The following is a 19,779-nucleotide window of genomic DNA, read 5'->3' on the forward strand; positions in this document are numbered from 1 at the left end:
GGTGCAAGTGCTCACAGCTTTAATGGAAAGCTTACCTTCTCCCTTGTCTCATGTAGCGCGATGATTTGCTCTCGTGCATCTCTCTCTCCCATTTGCACATATGGTAATGCCCCACTAGTAGGGCTTCTCAGATGATTGTATAGTTCTGGGGGTTATGCGCGTTTGCCAAGGCAAGAGCCTTTTGTACAGGAGTTAGAGCTAATTCCTACAGGTACACACAAATTCGTCGCGAAGGAACGCGAAAACGGAGAGCTTTCTCGCATGAAAACTTGTCCAATTTACAGGGGAACTGTCCCATTTCATGCGGGAGCTTCTGAGACACGTATAGACGTGTTTGCTCCGCTCAATTATGATGCGAAACAGAAAATTACAGCCCGCTGTGTTTTTCTACAGGTTTAGGGTTTTGCACCTAAACTTGCAAGGGGAGCCTCCGGAAAGCCTTGGGTGCTTGTACAGGACAATTTAGAGAGATTTTGGATTTCCTGCAAGGAATCTCGTCTAATTCAAAGGGCAAGTGACCCCACAGGTCCGGGAGCTTGAGGGCTACCCACAAAAGTGATCGGCACGCGAATCGGAGCGCAAAACAGGGAATTACAGCTTGCTCTCCAAATCTTGTTGAAGGGCAGTGGCTCTTCTTCTTTTCACCCAAGCTTGGTACATAGTTCTCTACCATCCATGTTGGGTTTGGGGTCTTTCTTCTCCACTATGCCGGTGACTCTTATGTTGAGTCGAGGGGCATGTCGCATTTCTTCCTCCTCAAGGGTAGTGTGTGCAAGTAGGGATTTCGTCTTCTTATCATCCACTTTAGCCTCTTGCTCCGTCGCCTCCTTGACGTTTTTCTTGATGTTCCGCTTAACTTCCTCCATCCATCCTTGGTGGCCTCCATCTTGCCCTCAATGCTCTCAGTGATTGCTTTTGTAAGCTCTTCTTTGATGGCTTCTTTGTTCGCCTCTACAATCTCCCCTTCTTCACATGATGGGCGTTCTCGAAGGGAGGTGATCTCTGCCTTGAGTACGCCTATCTCTTCCTTTATTGTGCATCTCTCTTTATTCCATTCTTCTCTATCCTTCATCCACTCTTTGAGCAAGGTCACTTCCTCCTTTCTCCATTCGTCTATCTCCTTCCTCCATTCTTTCATATCCGCCTCGAATGTGGAGAGGCGTTTGTTGGTGGCCGCAAATGTAGCCACTTTGCTCGTCATGTAGGGAGGCCATGGAAGGAGAGGAAAACCTTCAAAAACAGCCCAAGACGCTCAAAGAGACTCAACGAGGTTCAAAGCGGGAAGCCTCCACGGTGGCGGTGTGTGTGTGTGTGTGTGTGTGTGTTGTTTGAGGATTTGTCAGTGTGTGTGTTTGTGTGTTTTTCCTCTGTGTTTGGTTTTAGTTCGAGCTTTGTGCGTGGGTCTGCGTATGTGTTTATCTGCTTGTATCGCGTACTGACCCAAGACCTCCGTAGAAGTGATGCTAGGAGGAGGTGAGTGCTCATGGAAGAGTCTCCATGCCTCCCTTGAGTCCTAGCTCAATAACAGCTGGTAAAGATCATGAGCCAAGAAAACCCGCTTCTTCCGTTGCATTAGGCATCAGAAGGCAATCTGTGATCGTCGATAGGTGATGACTCCCAAGAGTACCTCTTTCTGGAGCCGTGCTTTCAATGTTCATGTCTATGCACTCCTCATTGTACCAGCTAATCTGGGGCATACTCCGAGGAAGCCGTCTCTGCTTAGGCTGTGTGTGTGGGTATGCCTCTCGTGCTGCAAAGTCTCTGTCAATATGTAAGAAAGCTCATCTAGAGGACGGCCCGGATCCTCAGTGCATAAGTGTCTGTAAATCCCATCAATGTAATCAGAATTAGTCTCTGTGGTAAAAATATTTTGAGGTGTTGCACCTCGAGGCTACTGGGTAGTAGTGGACTGAAAGGAAACAGTCCATGTCAAGAGAGCATGATCCACTGCTATGCCAATGGGCCTGGGTCCAACTGTGAAATCCTAGAGAGAGAGAGAGAGAGAGAGAGAGAGAGAGAGAGAGAGAGAGAGAGAGAGAGAGAGAGAGAGAGAGATGAAATGAAATGAGATGTTATATTAACATTTTCAAAAGGCCAAACTGACCTATAAGACCCAAAGGTTACAACCATGTGTGACTCTAGTATAGTGTCAAGGGAACATAAAGATAAAAATGAATGAGGGTACCTAGAGTGGGTAGGTATATAAGCCTAACCTATATCCTTGTCATCATCAATGTCCTCATCACATAATGCGTCAACTAAAAAAACATATGTGGGGAGTGGGAACATTCACATGAGGGCTAATGAGGTGCAAAGCGGGGAAGGAGACAATGGTGATCATCCCATGAGCTCTCTCATGGGTCTCTTTAGTATGGCCTCAATGTCCTCCATGGTCAGCTCTTGTTTGGGGGAGGGGGGGGCGTGCTCGATGATGCTCTGCAACCTCCAATGTAGACCTCGTCTACGGTGTGAAGATCCTTGCATCCTCCGGCGTCGTGAGCAGCCAAGCTGGATGGCTCGATATTGAGGAATGCCCCGATGAGGGTGTGACTGGGTAACCTGTGGTGGGCCATCCGGAGTAGTCCCTCTGTAAAACGTAGTGATCTGGCTCTGTATAGATCCTCTATGTGTAGGCCTTTTGCTCCTAAGGGTAGTCTCTCTAAGTCTATTGGGCGTGGGGGGGGGGGGGAGAGAGAGAGAGAGAGAGAGAGAGAGAGAGAGAGAGAGCTAGCATTTAACATTTGCTGTGTCTTTAGCTTGTTGCTTTCAATGCCCTGCACTCATCTCCTTCATTTATGTTTTTGCTCCTTTTTCTAGCTGTGGGATTTCTTCTCTCAATGAATTCGCTAACATATAATTGTCATCTTTCTTGTCTTTTCAAGCTCGTTCACCCTTGTAACTGCTGTCATGCAGGTGCTCTGGCCATGGGCTGCAATGTTTGATTGGTTACTCAGTAGGATTTTTATAAATGTATAAATATATACATGATCATGATTGTTTTAAGTAAAAGCTGCAGGCAGACATACAATATAACAGCCTGTACAGCCGCCTATTTGTTATTGGGCTGGCCCAATCTAATCTGACAATGGACAAGGTCTTCAAGTATTTTATCAGCAAGGATGTGCAAAAATTGCTAAAGCGGAAGGACAGTGACGCTGGCGATCGCAGTATGCACCGAAACTTCTTTAAAGCACTACGTTGTTTTGTTTGCCTTTGACTTCAACAGCGAAGCTTATGTCCTTGATGTTTTACCCTTGTTTCAGCTTATGTCCTAGATAGATGTTTTACCCTTGTTTCAGCTTCTACATTGAGTATTTGCACCACGGCATTTTTTTCACAATTGTAATACGCCTTTACTTCAGCACCATAAGCCATGTCCAAGATGTTCTGCCCTTGTTATTGTTTGTTTGCACCAGTGCACTCTTGGTCACAAATGTAACATTCATATTCTCACGCACTGTCATGCTTTATAAACAGCAGGAGCACTTGAGGAGCTCCAAGTGTCATTTTTATCTGCGTTTCACACAGCTGAAGGTGCCAAACGTCAGCAACAGCGCTTATGTGGTCCATGGGTTGCTTTATCATTTAATTTTTTCATAGCTGTTGCGATCATTCTCACAAACAAATTGGTAACTTCATAAACCCAATTACTACCTCAAATACTCAGTTTTCAGTGTGTAGATGAGTCATATTGTTAGCAAAAACCTTGAGATTTCCTATCACCCTTTTTGCACAATAGAGAATCGCGTTTTGTTTTAAAATCTTCCTACTATGCCTTGAAGCAAAATTGATGAGTCAAGTTTAGTGGTTGTGCTCTTTGCTACTTGTCAAGACTCAAAACACACTATTGGTAAAAGGTTGTTACAATGTACTAAGTAGCACGTGCACTTTTATTACTGCGCTTATTTATTTATAATGCAGAAAGAATTTTATTATGAAGAGGATGATACAACATCCTTAGGTCAATACTCATCTTTGGCTAATGATCTGTTAGTGCCAAGGGATGACCTGTAAGGCTAGGTGCAGTTAACATATGTGCTCGACAATCTTGATAGTATGGCATCATTTTTTATTTTATCAGCACGCCCTAAAGCACAGGCAACTCTGTAATTTGAGGAAAATACAGATAGTGCACGTATTTCAAGGCATTCTCTTAAGACAAGGTGAGGACTCATGTTGGCTTTGTAAACTCTACCTTTTATTAGAGACTTAAGGAACTGGAATGAGGCTTCTGAAGATTGGAATAGAAAGGCATGGTAAGGCTGCTAGTTGAGCATGCAAGCATCCTAAGTTGTATGCTTTTTTCATAACTAAGTCTTGCTCTTCTTGGGCAAAAATCTTACATAAAAATCTTCATACTCCAGACTTCTTCATGGTGACCTCCTTATCTAATCCCTCCCTACAATCATTGACCTGTACTATGCCTGCTCGTGCCCATCCTTTACTTTGCCCGATCTTGCACAGTCAGATATTGCTGTTTCCATTTGCCCCCCTTGGGGAGCTTAAAAGCCCACTTATTGTTTAGCTTAGTGACGTGCTGTTTTGGTATTTAGCGGTCATTAGAACTATCAGTATTTTTTGTGCTACTTGGAAAATGCTAGTCTTTATCCTGCCTAAGTTTGCCCATCACCTCCATGGTGGTCATTAGTACTTTCAAATTGTTTTGTCTTACTTGGCAAGCACTAGCCTTTATCATGGCTGAGTTTGCCCATGACCTCCATAGTGTATTAGTAACTGAGTTCGTTGGTCTTAAGTGTATGTCTAAGTATGAGTTGACTCTATAAAAACGTGCACCTACTCTTGGGCACTTGCGACTTGGGTAGGAATGGATGATCTTATCCTTATCGCAACTCTTTGCATATGGTTGATAGCCAATGCATGTCAAAGTGACACATGCCTCTCAAGTCAGTGGCTCCCACCTGGATGGGGGTCTTTACTCGCCTTGAGGTCCCCATCGCAGTTCGAGCTTGCTCCGACTCAGGTCTTTGCATGTTTTTTGAGGTTCAGCAAGAGGGTCGCCTCTACAGAATTGCTAGTGAGACACTGGAGGTAGCAGAGTGTTGCTTCTTGAGGATTTGAGTTGTGGGCATCAGAGGGAGGATTTGTGTGCTTGATCTCGACCGGACAGATCTTGAGACTGTCGCGCGTGCAGTGGGACCCTGGGGAGTGGTTTTGGCGGGATCATTTTGCTTCAGCTGATCACCCAGGGATCCCTTTTTTCTAGTACACAGCACGAGTGGGGTGCCACATACTGGTTGCTCGGAGAGAGGCCCGTCCTGTTGCAGCAGTACCTGTCAGACTTTGGGAGCGCTTATGGGACAACAGAGGAGAGTCACCATGTTCTAGTGGCTTGTCGCCCATCGAGCCATCGCAGTTGGGAGTTGGTTGGTCTACAGTGGCCGTCCGGTGGGCTGTGCCGTGTGTGACTACCCACTTGAGTCACAAAGGCATTGTCTATGGGACTGCCCTATGGCGCAGCACGTTTGGCTTCAGATCCTACGGCTGATGCCAACCCTGTCGTCAGCCCCTCAGTACACTTGGGGTGCTGCTGCTTGGTCCACCCTCGGTCCCTCACGGACCCATCACTTCGTTTTGAGTTGTCATTAGCTAGCAGGATGATCGTGATATAGGAGGGCCGGCCCACACTCCAGCCAGCCAGTCACAAAGTCTACGCCTCAGGATTAGAGCAGTGATAGAGAGCTTTGCTGGGAGCTTATCTGCTGCCTGACTCCTTGGTTCATATGGAGAGTCCGTTGCTTCCGCATCTTCGAGGCTCGCCCCATCCCACCAATGGAGATTGTACGAGATATATGGCTGGAGCTGATCCCCACACTTCGAGGTCAGTTCGAGAGGCCACAGGGCAGCTCCGACTGTATGCGAGAGCGCCATGAGGCATTAGGGCCTTTTACACCTTGGTCCGTGGGGCGCCTAAATGGAACTATCGACCACCTGTGTGGTTGTTTCCTCCTCCCAATTCCTCATCTAAACTTCATTGTCTATATCTCAATTTTTCACTGGGACCTCATTCTGATGTAGCCACTCCTCTCGTTAGGGAAGATTGTAGCCCAATGGGTAGTTTTATTAAGTAATAGAAGGATCTTTTTCTTGGGAAAAAAAAACACAGATTAAACACAGACTACCCAAGGATCTGTTTTAGAAGCAACAACACTTGAAGCGGTAGCAACACCATCAGCAAACATTGCAATGCAGACAAGCAGTCTGCTTTGTCCCCGATACCTATGGATATGAAACTCAATCAGCAAAAGGATGACATAGAGGACCACAAAACACAAAGTCCAAGGGAAGCCACACCAGCCGATGATGAAGCAAATAGAGAAAGTAAAGCTGAAGAAACCCTTGCTGGTCCTCGTGGGGCTCATCCCTTGCTTCTCGGCCACGTTCGTCGTGTTCGACTCAATGGGAGCTCGGCCCCTTCCACTTTCCCTCGCAGTAGCAGACACAAATGGAGGCTTGTGCTCCGCCCTAGAGGGACTCATATGAAGCCCCCTCGTCCAACTTTGCCAAGCCTATCATCCAACTTGCTCTATCGCCATCAAAGCAAGCGAGCCTTGCAGCAGAGGTGGAGTGCCTTTAGACCACCTCTGTCATCTGCAAGATCATTGGCAGTTCTCTTAGTAGAGGTGAGGTAAGTGACCTCCTAGAGGCCCGTCTCCTAGCAGAGGTGGGAAAGATCATCGACTATCGACATCTTTTCAGGCGAGGATATTACCAGATAGAGTCGAGACTTTTGAGATGGCTGCCAAGGTCATCTCGATGAGGCCGCTGGCCATTCGAGCGATAAGAGCTCATTTTCTACAGTGGTGTCATGGTTTTGACCCTTCTTCAGATGTTCTTGCCGAGGAAGCAGATCTACCCATTTCAGTCAGCTTCCCTAGCGTCAGGAGGGAGTACCTCCGATTTCTCTTTAGGATTGGTACCAAGATTGGGACTGTTTTGGAGGCACCACGCACGGTAGCTTCCGTTGCAGTGCAGTAGGCATACCTACGGTACGCATTTTGGTTTAGGACACCCACACCCTCCCAAAGGTAGTTTTACTACCTTGGGTGAGTGGTGGTTGGCTTCATTAGAGCGTGGAGTACTTGGGGCTCCCGAATTAGTGCTTGATTTGTAGACCGACGGGCCATCTCGTGCAGTTTTTCCCATGGAGGAGACCGCGAGGGGTTCCTCATCTGAGACAGGCACCCGGAGAGAGGAGGGTTGGCAACAGGTTCATGGCCATCGTCGCCATGGGCAGACACGCCAGTTCGGCGTCCCTGGAGGTCGGTCTGAACCAGGCAAGTAGCAGTAGGTTCCCACTTGGAGGAGCCCACATGCATTGAAGAGCGCTTGAGACAGCCTCTTACATGGAACCCATTGGTCAGTACACGGCGAGCTCAATTGGTTGGCAGTAGACCGCATGTCTCATGGGGCCCCACGGCAGAAGATCCAGCACGCACTTTGGGAGACTGGTTGCAATTTACAGCACTTCCTGAGGAGAGTCAGAGCATCCATCTGTGCGGCGTGAGATAAGTATAGAGCTTGTGTCAGGACCTCGTCGAGGCTATACCAGCAGAGTGGCTCACGCCTCTTGAGTCGGTGTCTTCCAGCTGGATGGGGGCCTTTACTCGCCTTGAGGTCCTCATCGCAGTTTGCACATGCTCCGACTTAGGCCTTTGCATGTTCTTTGAGGTTCAACGAGAGGGTCACCTTCACAGGGTTGCTATTGAGGCACCAGAGGTAGCAGAGTGTTTCTTTCAACAAATTCAAGTTGTGGGCATTAGAGGGAGGATACGTATGCTTGATCCCGACGTGACAGACCTTGAGACTGGACATTGGAGGCTTTGGGCTTGGGAGGGCTGCCCTTTCCCGAGAGTAGTGGGACCCTTGAGAGTGGTTTTGGCGGGATCCTTTTGCTTCAGATGATCACCCAAGGATCCCTTTTTACCAATACACAGCACAATTGGGGTGCCACATACTGGCTGATCGCTGGGAGGTTCTCCCTACTACAGCAGGTCACTGGCAGGAGGAGGGTCTCACAACTGAGTTCCTGACAGACTTTTGGGAGTGCTTGTGGGACTGTAGGCAGCCGAGGAGAGTCACCATGTTCCAGTGGCTCGTCGCCCATGGGCCATCGAGCTACCGCAATGGAGAGTTGGTCTACAGTGGCCCCATCATGCAGGCTGTGCCGCGTGTGAACACACACTTGAGTCATAGAGGCATTCTCTATGAGACTGCCCCATGGCGCAACAGGTTTGGCTTCGGATTCTATGGCCGATGTCGGCCCTCTCGTCAGTACACTTCAGGTGTTGTTGCTTGTCCACCCTCACGGGCCTAGCACTTCGGTTTGAGCTGTCCTCGGCTAGCAGATGATTGTGATATAGGAGGGCCGACCCACTCTCCAGCTTGTCACAGAGCTTACGCCCCAAGAGTGGAGCACAGAGAGCTTTGCTGGAAACTTATTTGGAGCCTGACTCTCTGGTTCATATGGAGAGTACGTTGCTTCTGCATCTTCAAGGTCCTCTCCACCCCCCCCCCCCCCCCCCCCCCCGATGGAGACTATACGTGATATATGGTTGGAGCTGATCCGCACACTTTGAGGTCAGTTTGAGAGGCTACAGGGCAGCTCCGACCACATGCGGGAGGGCTGTGAGGCATTTCTATGGCTTTGGCGTCTAGGGTCTTACTACACCATGGTCCATGGGGCTCCTAGATGGCACTGGGTGAGAAACGTGTTTGGCTATAGCCATTTCACATTGGCCATGCAATGTCCACTTGCACATTTTCAAGGTTTTCGGAAAAAACAAGCAATAATAAACTAAATTAAAATAGGTAATACATTTTTAAAGGAGGCAACAAGAAAAAACACCTCCTCGTGACAGTAAACCTTGTGTAGGAGCCTGTAAGAACTCATGCATCCTTGGATTCTTAGCTAACTGTTGAAAACTTTCCATGAAGCTAAGTAGTTGAGCTTTAAACAACCTGTCCTCTTCTTGAAGAGTTGTAGGAGTTTTTTTTGTGCCATGTGAGGAAGATCCCTCTTGAAGGACCTGGTTACTCCTCTGTGCTATAATAATATGCTCTTTGTTGCTTTCACCCACAATAATCTCGCTGCACTCTTTGAAAAAAAAGTGACCATCCCGTCGATGGAACCATGAAACTGGCCAGTACACAGTAGAGGGCGTTACTATTTCAATTACCTGTTAATTATACATAGAGAACTCAAAAGAAAGAGAAGATAGATGTGTCCAGCAACTAGATTGTCATTGTGCACACGAAGACCGACACCTTGTGGTAGGTTTTTGACCCAATTGTGGCAGCGTAATGGCACCAAAATCTCTGCATGCCAAAAGTACACATCTAGGACAGATTTTCTTGCATTTTGGAAGCTATTAGTCAATTTCAGCATGCGGTATTTTCTGTTTTGGTCACTGACAAGTGCCCAGACTCTTGTATAACCACCCCAAAGCTTCCTTGAGGCTTCCCAAGTGTTATCTTGGAGTTTTGGTGCGAAACCCTAAACCTGCAAGTTGCAAATAAATGCAGCAAGCTGTAGCTCTTTGTTTTGGATCATTTTGAGCAGAGCAAATACGTCTATGAGTGTCTCAGGAGCTCCCACATGCAATGAGACACTTTTCCTTTGATTTGGACGACTTTTCACGCGAGAAATCTCTCCTGTTTCACAATCTGTTGGATGGAACTGTGCGTACTTGTGGGAGATTAGCAATTAGCTAATCCAGTTCGTGCTCAAAAGGCTCTTGCCTTGGCAAACGTGCATAAAACCCACAAGACTGTGCAGTCATTTGAGAAGCCATGCTAGTGGGGCATTACCATCTGTGTAAGGGGGGGAGAGATGCACGAGAGCGGAATCATTGCGCTACATGGAGAGGAAGGCCGAGAGCTTGAAGAGGCTCAAAGGGGGAGCGTCCATGGTGGTTGTGTGTGTGTGTGTGTGGGGGGGGGTTGTGATTGGCATCATCTTCTGTGGCCTGGTGAGATTCTGGATTCGCATGTGGTGGTCAGGCACTTAGGATATCCTATCGGTTGGTAGGTAACTAATACCCAACAAATCGATTGGGTCATGCAACGATTGAATGTCAAATTGCACTATTGGAAATTGTCTACATGGCCGCTACATGTTCGACTTCATATTGTACAAAGTATCATGATGGCATCATCTTCTGTGGCCTGGTGAGATTCTGGATTCGCATGTGGTGGTCAGGCACTTAGGATATGGCTCTGAGTGTCAAGATATGGTCAAGAGTAGAAAAACCCCTCCTAAAACCTGCCTGCCCGGCTGTGCGTATCCCCTCCCTTTGTGCCCATCTACTCAGCTGTTGCTCAAGAATAGATGCGTACAACCGTGCCAATGTGTGTCCAATCATGATAGTGCGATAATTCCCAGGCTCCATAGGGTCTCCCGACTTGAAGATAGGTACAATAGTAGATAGGCTCCAAGTATCAGGCAAGCCCTCACACATGGCACGGTTAATAACTGCTAGAAGCTCTGCTAGTAAATCTCTGGCATGCGTGAAATGCTCAGCCACTAAGCCATCATGATCATATGCTCTCCCAGTCCTCATCCTGTCAATGGCCTTTCTCAGCATCGGTGAAAAAAGCACATGTGTGTGGGCATGGATAGGGGGGGTCGGGAAGGGGGGGCTGCTCAGGAGCTGTGTACAGAGATGATGCATATTGGCCCCAGGCCTCTGTAGAAGTGATGGCAGGGGGAGGGGAGTGCTCATGAAAGAGCCGCCATGCCTCACGAGAGAGAGAGAGAGAGAGAGAGAGAGAGAGAGAGAGAGAGAGAGAGAGAGAGAGAGAGAGAGAGATGAAAATGAAATGAAATGGTATAGTAACGTCTTCAAAAGTCCGTAATGACTTATGAGACCAAAAGGTTACATCCATGTGTGACTCTAATACAAGGTCTGGGAAACATAAAAATAAATGAGAATACCTAGAGTGGGTAGGTATGTAAGCCTACCCTACATCCTCATAATCATCATCATCAATATCATCACCACCTTTATCACATAATACAAAGCATCTTAAAACATATGCGAAGGTGTGCATTCACATGAGAGCTAATGAGGTGTAACAATGGAGAAAGTATACAATGGTGATCATCCCATGCACTCTCTCATGGGTCTCTACAGTATGGCCTCAATGTCCTCCATAGTCAGTTCTTTGGGAGCTCATTCAACTGGATACTAGAAGGACTTGACGGTCTCCGTCACATGAGTTGGTAACAAAGATGGCTTTATTATCGAGACTATCTTCTCGGCACGAGAGATGATGGGCTATCGCACGCCCCAGGTATATGTACACCCACCTATCTCATGGCATTAGATGTGTTATTAGTCAGCTACGCACCTCATCTCATCAGTTGGCAATAGAGACTTGCCGATATAGAGGTAAGAGTCCCACAACCGCTCCCAAAAACCTGACAAGAACTCCCTTGTGAGACCCTCCTCTTGCCAATGAAGTGCTGCAGCAGGACGAGCCTCTCCTCTTGCTGCCAGTATGTGTCGCCCCAGTCAAACAGTGTACTGAAAGAAGGGGATCCGAGGGTGATCGGCTGAAGAGAAAGGGTCTCACCAAAAACACTCTCCAGGGTCCCACTGCACTGAGCAGCTCTCCCAATCCCAAAGCCGCCAATGGCCTGTCTCAAGATCTGTTGGATGAGGATGTCCAAAGTGCCTCCAGTCGCTCTCTAAGCTCTGGATCCAGCAAGATCCGCTCAGGGATGCATCCCCCCTCCTCTTTATGTCTGTCACAATGAGAATCACTGGCGCATGGTCGGAAAAAGTAGTCCCTGCCAGGATGTAAACAAATCCCCCCATGTCAGAGATGTGGTCACTGGCATAGAAGCGATCTCCGAAATAGATTCACTACTCCTACTCTGCAATCAGTCAATCACTGACTCGAGAGAAAGACAAGCTGTCTGGGGGCCTCACAAAGTCCGAAAGCTGCAAATGGGGTAAATTTGCGAATTCCTACTTTCGATGTGGCAAGTTTGGTCATATGCAATGTGAATGTCTGGAGCCAGTCTTGCAACCCCCTCTTTCGGTTGTTCCTTCGTCCACCAGCAGAAACCAACTGGTGAAGCTAAGGAGAATGGAGCTGGAAATATCCTGGAACTGGTGAAGGTAAGGAGAATCCCTACATGTAAACCAACTGGTGAAGCTAAGGAGAATGGAGCCTCTACTGTTAAGGTGGTTCGAATGTGGAGAAAGGGAAAGGCAAGACATCGCAGTGCAATGATCCTGGGAATCAGACTGTTGTGAAAGGCAAAAATGTTGGGCCTACTGATGTTGGCTCCTTGGTGGTCAGTGGTGCCTAAAAAGTCATTGAAGATTCATACGCCACCTTCTTCTCGTAATTATGTCCCCCCTGTTAATGCCAATAAGAATGCGTTGTTCAAGAAACTTTCTTGTAATGACAATCGCACGTTGATTGACGCATGGGAAAAAGCGATGCACTCTTACAAAGATGTACTTCTTGGTGAGACTTCCACCTCACATGTAAATCCTGTGCACACGTTTCATGTATTGACTCAGAGGATGGGTTCTTGCATGGATGTAGTGGATGGAGACGTGTCTATGGGCATCTCTACTTGATTCCTATGTTTGTTGCCTCTTGTACATATGATTCCCGATGCAAAGTCAAATTAAATGCAGCTCATACAATGCGTGGGTTATGCAACCTTGATAAATGGCTACTGACCTGGCAACTATGTACATACATGTAGGGCAGGCATGGTTGTTTTGCAAGAACATAATCAACACGAGTGCCAGTCAATGTTCTTAGTTTGCCGGTTATTGGATTGCATATGCTGGCTTGCAAGATTTCTCAGGTTTACTAATGCTAGTTTGTCATGAACTTAAGCCTGTTTTACTGCATAATGATCCGCATGGCCGGTGGATGGTTGTGCAATGTTTGTTAAATGGTCTAGTATATGAATTTGGAGGTGCATATACAGCCTTCGGGCATAGAGCGGCTTTATGGTGAGATATCTCTTCTCACCCATGGACTTTCAATGCATTTTTTTGTGGTGACTTCCCCTACTACGAAGATAGTACCATGGGCAATTCACATATGTTACTTGCGGAAAGGCAAGAATGGGATCATCTCTTTGCGTGTGCTTGAATGACTGATCTATGGCCTCGTTTGCATCCAAATGCTTCTAGATTTACCTTTCAGCATGTTGCTCATTCTTTTTATCGCGAATGGTTGGATTGTCGGTACTTGCTTAGTGGGCAACATTATGAAACGTTTGTATGTGATATGAGGATTGATTACACACTGCTGTTTTCGGACCATTACCCTCTTTTGTTGTCCTTGTGCTTTGGGCAGTCTCTTTGTGATCGGCCTCTACCTAGGAAACGTTTGCTGCATGTTAACAATGCCTATCTTACTCATGAGGTTTTTCGAGACATGATTGCGGATGTCATTCCCCCACTCCTTGTTCATATGCATCTTGATCTGGATACTGCCTGGTATCGTTTTGTCATGAGGGTACAGAGTGTTATCCATGACTATGGCACACATTATATGCGGTGCACTCGGGGGGATGTCGTTGATGCGAAACAGGTCTATCAACGACTGCAAGATCTGGCTTATTTGCAGCCTCTTTTTGACTCTAAAATGGGGGAGTTATGTGAAGCTAATGTGTGTGTTCAAAAAAATGATAAGCGGAAAGTTGCTAAATGGCAGACGCATGGTCGTCAGCATGCGTTTATGGATAAAGGCTGTGCTTCGAAGCAATTTTTCAAGCATCTGCATCATACAAGGGTCTCTCAAGCAATCGCGCGGGTTATGCTTCCCTGGAGTGCTTGGACTTCTTTGAAGCAAGAACTTGCTAATGTTTTGGTTTCACACTATCGATAGGTGTTTGCTGCTCCTTCTCTACCTTCTTCAGCTGTTTGCCAAGCGCGTCAATTGTTACTTTCTTGTGTTCATCCGATTCTATCTTCACAAGATGCACAATGCCTTGAGGATCCTTTCACTGATTCTGAATTGCATAGTGCGTTGCTTGCATTGGGCCGTTGGCGATCTCCCGGTTGGGACGGCCTTACTGTGGAATTTTTCCTCTCCTTTTGGGATGCTCTCAAACAACAACTTCTTTTGTTAAATGTGGCATGGGAGAAACAGGATTTGCCACTATCATGGAAAGAGGGTCTTCTTAAATTGTTGCCTAAGCAAGCACTTTGCAAACAATTTACTCATTGGCGGCCTATTACTTTGATGTCGGTGGTTTACAAGATATTGGCTAAAATGTTGGTGCATCTCATTAAGGACCATTTGTTTGTAGGGCTACGTCAGGCTCAATATGGTTTCATTCCACATCGTCAAATCATGGAAAATTTGGCTAATGTTATGATTGGCAGGGAGTAGGCTAAGTACACGTAGCAAGATGTGTTGGTCATGCAAGTGGATATTGAAAATGCATTTGACACTGTGCAGTGGGACTTCATTGCTACCTCGATGAGGTGCCCAGGATTTGGTCCTAAATTGGCCAATGTGGTTTATTCTTGTATGCTTGTAGTACGTCTTCGGGGATGCTAGAAGGTGAATTGACAGAATTGTGGCCACTTGGTTGTTCGGTTAGGCAAGGCTGCCCCCTTAGTGCTTTGTTGTTTGCTATGGCCACTCACCCTTTGTTGATGTATCTTGATCATTTGACCTTTGCGGAGCATCTTCATGGCTTGCAGTTACCCTAGGGTCATACCTTTATTGGGCAGGCTTATACGGATGACTCATTGTTTGCGCCTCGCAACCAGCAGAGGATGTCTATGATCTTGGAATTGTTTGGGATTGCGGCCGGTCTTAAATGTCAACTTTCGTAAATCGAAGCTTTTGCCACTTCGTTCTTGCGATTGGCACAGTCTATTGTGGCCAGGTAAGATTGCTCCTCCAAATGCGATCACCAGGTATTTGGGATATCCAATTGGATGGAACGTCACTCACACTCAAAAAGTGGATTGGGTTATGCATTACTGGAAGCTATCTACTTGGCCGTTTGAAACGAACGCGGAGAAAGGATCTCCCGGCCACACAGACCGCCTACAGACACGCGTCGGACGAACCACCCGACCATAGCCACCATCCGGCAGCTCCTCCGTGCTGGGGCCAGCGTCCGAGGACGTAGGCGTGCACTTGTAAGACTGGGCGTCCCATACCACCCGGCCTCACCTCCTCGAGGTGACCTCGCGCACTCCTAGCCTCGCGGGCTAACCACTGGCACTCTACCAGTGGGGGTCGATAACTGCAAATGAGGCCTTGGCCTCCCTTTTATAATAATGGCCGGCCACACTGGCCGGGTTCACACTACGTCCGCCCGGACACTAGACGCCCATCCCGACGGCATTTGGGCTAGATCCCCTCTCCTGTGAGCGGGACATAACATACCTCCCCCCTTAAGAAGCATTGATGTCCTCATCAATGAAGTGGGGATACTGAGCCTTCAAAGCTCTAATAGGTTCCCAAGTAGCAAACCTTTCAGATTGACCCTTCCATTTAATTAAGTACTCGTCATAAGCCTTTTGGCGAGAATGACGGGTACGATGATCGAAAACTGCTTCTGGTTCTCAAGGAATATACTCAGTTTGCATATCTTGCCATACATTTTCCTCGATAGGCACGACAACATCAGCTTCGCCCAATTTCACTTTAAGCGGCTGACATGAAACACTGGATGTACACTAACATCCGAAGGAAGAGCCCGCTTGTAGGCAACTTGGCCAATTTTCTTTGTGATCAAGAACGGACCACAATATCTAGCTGAAAGCTTATAATGCTTTCATGTTCGCATAGTCTTGGAATCCTTGGGTATCTTCAGATAGACCCATTGTCCCACATCTAGAGTCCTTGGAGATCTCTTTTGATTAGCATTAAGTAGTAACTCGGTCACGAGCCGTTCTTATACTATCCTTAGCCAATTCGAGCATTTCCTGCATGTCATACAGGAAATCACGAGCTTGGCGTTCCTTGACTTTCTCTAAGCCAATAGCAATTGGGGATTTAGGCTCAAATCCATACATCAGCATGAACGGGCTAAATCCAGTAGCAGAATGCTTGCTACTATTATACGCAAACTCTAACTATGGAAGATACCTTTCCCAATCAGATTGCCTGTGAGAGACATAGGCTCTCAACATGTCCTCTAAGGTCTGATTCATCCTCTTAGTTTGTCCGCCGGACTCAAGATGGTCAGAAGACGACATACTCAACTTCGTTTGAAGATGAGCGAACACAACTCGCCAAAATCGGCCAGTGAACTTAGTATCTCGGTCACTGACAATGTCCTCTGGGAGACCATACAGCTTATAAAGCTGATCGACAAATAAAACCGCCAACTCATGGCTTTTTACTGTCGACTTCGTTGGTATAAACTTCGCCATTTTTGTGAGTCTATCGATCACAACCCAAATAGCGTCATTGCCCTGACTAGTATTTGGCAAACCAACGATGAAGTCCATGGAAATACTTTGCCACTTGGCATCTGGAATTTCCAATGGGTGTAGCTGGCCAGCTTTCCTAAGGCGCTCTACCTTATTGACCTGACACTGAGCGCATCTCTTCACATAGCTCTCTATGTAAGAGCGCATTCTTGACCAATAGAAATATCGCTTGACCAAAGCCAAAGTTCTCTGGATGCCTGGGTACCCAGCGCTAGGAACATTGTGGCATTCACACAAAATCCTTTGTCGAATCTCGTCGATTTCCGGCACGCAGACTTTACCATTTCTGAACAATAGTCCACCTCTAATGGAATATTGTCGCTGTCTCGTCTCTCTAGCACGACTCACTTGGGTCTCCGGACCACCCAAGCCTGTATGCGAGTCATGCCCCGCTTCGACCTCGTTCCATATCTTTGCCAAAATGGCCATCAGAACGACATAGCCCTCGGAGAGAGAGATAGAAATCCGTCGAGATTTCAGCCATAGACAAGGCATTGACCTCAGGAATCGTGTTGAGCGCATCGGCAACTCGATTGCTGGATCCTTTTCTATAACGGATCTCAAAGTCAAACTCTTGCATAAGCTCAACCCATCTAGCCTTCTGGCCTCTGAGATCACCCTGATCACAGATATAGCGAAGGAATGATGATCTGTCCATGCAACAAACGTAGAGCCATACAAGTAGTGCCGCCATTTTCTCAGGGCGTGGACTACGGCGTAAAGCTCCTTTTCATACGTTGGATAACGCATCTCAGCGTCAGAAAGCTTCTTACTTTCAAACGCAACAGGACGTCCATCCTGGTATAATGCCGCACCAATAGCATAATCGCTAGCATCCGTTTCAACCACAAACGGTTTGCTAGGATCCACAATGTGCAATATTGGCGCAGTAGTCACCAAGTGCTTTAGTGTCCGAAAGCTCTCGTCGCGACGCTCATTCCAGACAACAGGGGGATTACTTTTACGATGAGGACCCGAAGTCACCCCTCCTTTTAAAAGTTGCGTAAGCGGAGCAGCAACTTTAGAGTAATCCTTGATAAACTTGTGAAAGAATCTAGTAAAGCCTAAAAAGAACTTTACTTGGCGTACATTCTTCAGAATGGGCCAATTTCGCACTTTATCCAACTTTTCAGGGTCAACGCGAATTCCATCGCGAGTAATGATGTGACCCAAGTACAGAGGCTCTTTCTTAAAGAATTCACACTTAGAAGCCTTAGCATAAAGCTTCTCAGTTCTCAGAGAACGGTGCGTATATGCACTAGGTGCTCAGGCAAACTTCGGCTGTAGACCAAGATATCATCGAGAAATACAACAACGAAGTTGCCCAAAAATGGTCTCAGCAGATCATTCATCATCTGCTGGAACGTAGCTAGAGCATTGGTCAAACCAAAAGGCAAGACCAAAAACTCGTAGTGACCATAACGCGTATGGAAGCCTGTCTTAGGAACGTTTTCCAGTTTGAATCGTATCTGATGATAGCTTGATCGCAGGTCTATCTTCATAAAATACAACGCTCTATGGAGCCGATCTATCAGATCGTCCATACGCGGGAGCGGATACTTGTTCTTGACAGTGAGCTTATTCAACCCCTTGTAATCCACGCAGAAGCGCATAGTGTTATCCTTCTTTCGAGAAAGTAGCACTAGCACTCCCCACGGGGATTTGCTAGGCCGAACAAAACCCCTGTCGAGATAATCCTCCAGCTGTCACTGAATCTCGTCCTCCTCGGTTTTACTAAACCGATAGGGTTGCTTTGAGAAGGGCTGACTACCAGCCACCAACTCAATGCCATGATCTACTCCTCTCGAAGGCGGCAAGCTAGGAGGTAGATCATCAAGAAAAACATCTTTGAAATCAGTCATGATTTCTCGGATAAGATTGGATTCGCCGGAATCCCCAAGTTCAACAGAAGAACATGAAACATTTTTACGAAATTCAGTGATAGAAGTACCAAGCACTAATGAATCAAACCAAGCAGATGGTACACATTGATAAAAGTCAACATCAGAAGACTTTATTTCTTTATACATTTCCAAAGCAGTAACAACTGGTATTGCAAAACCATTATTTACAGAGTTCTGATTACAAAGCGACACAGATACATGAGGCATATTCTGCTTAACAAAAACAAGAGAGTGATATACATAGTCTATATACAATGAGTCTTGTTTATCATAAAACCATGGAATTCCTAAAATAACATCTGCTCTGTCCAGGCGCATGATGTGGAAATCCAGGTTCTCTTTGTAGTCAGCCAGCTCGAGGGACAAGTCTGGAACCATCCGATTCCATACATCCGTATCCACGCCACGAGCCATCTTCACGCGATACTCATGGTCACTGTCCTGCGTCCGTAGATCCAGTTTCTGCACCAATTTTACATCCACAAAATTGTGTGAGCTTCCATTATCAAGGAGTACGGTCACGTCGTGACCATTGATCTTCCCGGGGAAACGGAAAAGATCGTGCTTACTAAACACTTTGGTGCTAAAAGTACAATTAGTGCATGTATTGTGCACTAAATGATGGATTTCAACTTGAACAACATCAGAGTTACCTGAGATCTCGTAAATCTGAACCGAAGGACGGCCTTGCGGTTTCTGCGTCTTTTTCTTTTTAGGGCAATCCTTGATTTGGTGACCCGTCTGGCCACATCCGAAGCAAGCCCCCTTCTTCACCGCATCAGCAACTGAAGCATTTCTGGCTTTCTTCTTTTCCTGAGAAGATCTCGGTGGTGATTTGGACTTATGCTGGAATCAGGGTCGCTTCCTCGAAGCATCCTCACCGGATTGATGGTCTTTTCTTCTCATACTTCGCTCCATTTAAAAATGGAACGTCCTGGCCTTGGCCATTGCATCCTCGACATCAGTCGGGGCTTTGTCCTTGATTAAGGCCCAACAATAATCTTCATATCACCCCAGCAAGTACATGTGCACGGCGTGTGTGGAATCCACCTTGCAGAAGGTGAGCACCTCTTTGAAAGCTGTTGTATACTTATCAAAAGATAGAGTTTTCATCGAAAGACTCTGCAGTTTGGCGTAAGCTTTCAAAGGGTCCATTTTGGCGAAATCCCTCTTGAATTTCACGCAAAAGTCAGCCCACGTCGTAGGCTTCTCTGTCATGTCACGCCACCAGGTAAGCGCCTTGCTGCGCAGATAGAGAGGAATCGTTTGAATCCTCCGTTCATCATGCTCCCCATGGAGATCAAAGTATGTGGTCCATTGGTGTAGCCAGTTATTTACGGCCAATTCCGTATTCTCCTCTTCACCTGAGAAATTTGTAGTTTTGCACGGAATTGTAGCAGTCGGACCACCTTGCG

At 46.8% G+C, this 19,779-nt stretch overlaps 1 protein-coding gene across 5 annotated transcripts in view; it reads left to right on the forward strand.

Moving 5' to 3' along the window:
* The window catches only part of LOC147441829 (nucleotide-sugar uncharacterized transporter 2-like), a 58,307-nt gene that overhangs the window by 31,793 nt on the left and 6,735 nt on the right, over window positions 1-19,779 (forward strand). For 3 of the 5 annotated variants that reach the window (XM_086528226.1, XM_086528227.1, XM_086528223.1), the window contains exons 2-3: window positions 2,914-3,167; window positions 3,478-3,629. In XM_086528226.1, the coding sequence (XP_086384352.1) occupies window positions 3,086-3,167; window positions 3,478-3,629 (234 nt within the window). In that variant the 5' untranslated portion in view covers window positions 2,914-3,085. The remainder of the gene's footprint in view (window positions 1-2,913; window positions 3,168-3,477; window positions 3,630-19,779) is intronic. The other 2 variants (XM_086528225.1, XM_086528224.1) reach the window with 2 other exon arrangements.

This window comes from Adiantum capillus-veneris, chromosome 14 (genome assembly GCF_014529385.1).
Source record: "Adiantum capillus-veneris isolate H3 chromosome 14, ASM1452938v2, whole genome shotgun sequence".
NCBI lineage: Eukaryota > Viridiplantae > Streptophyta > Polypodiopsida > Polypodiales > Pteridaceae > Adiantum > Adiantum capillus-veneris.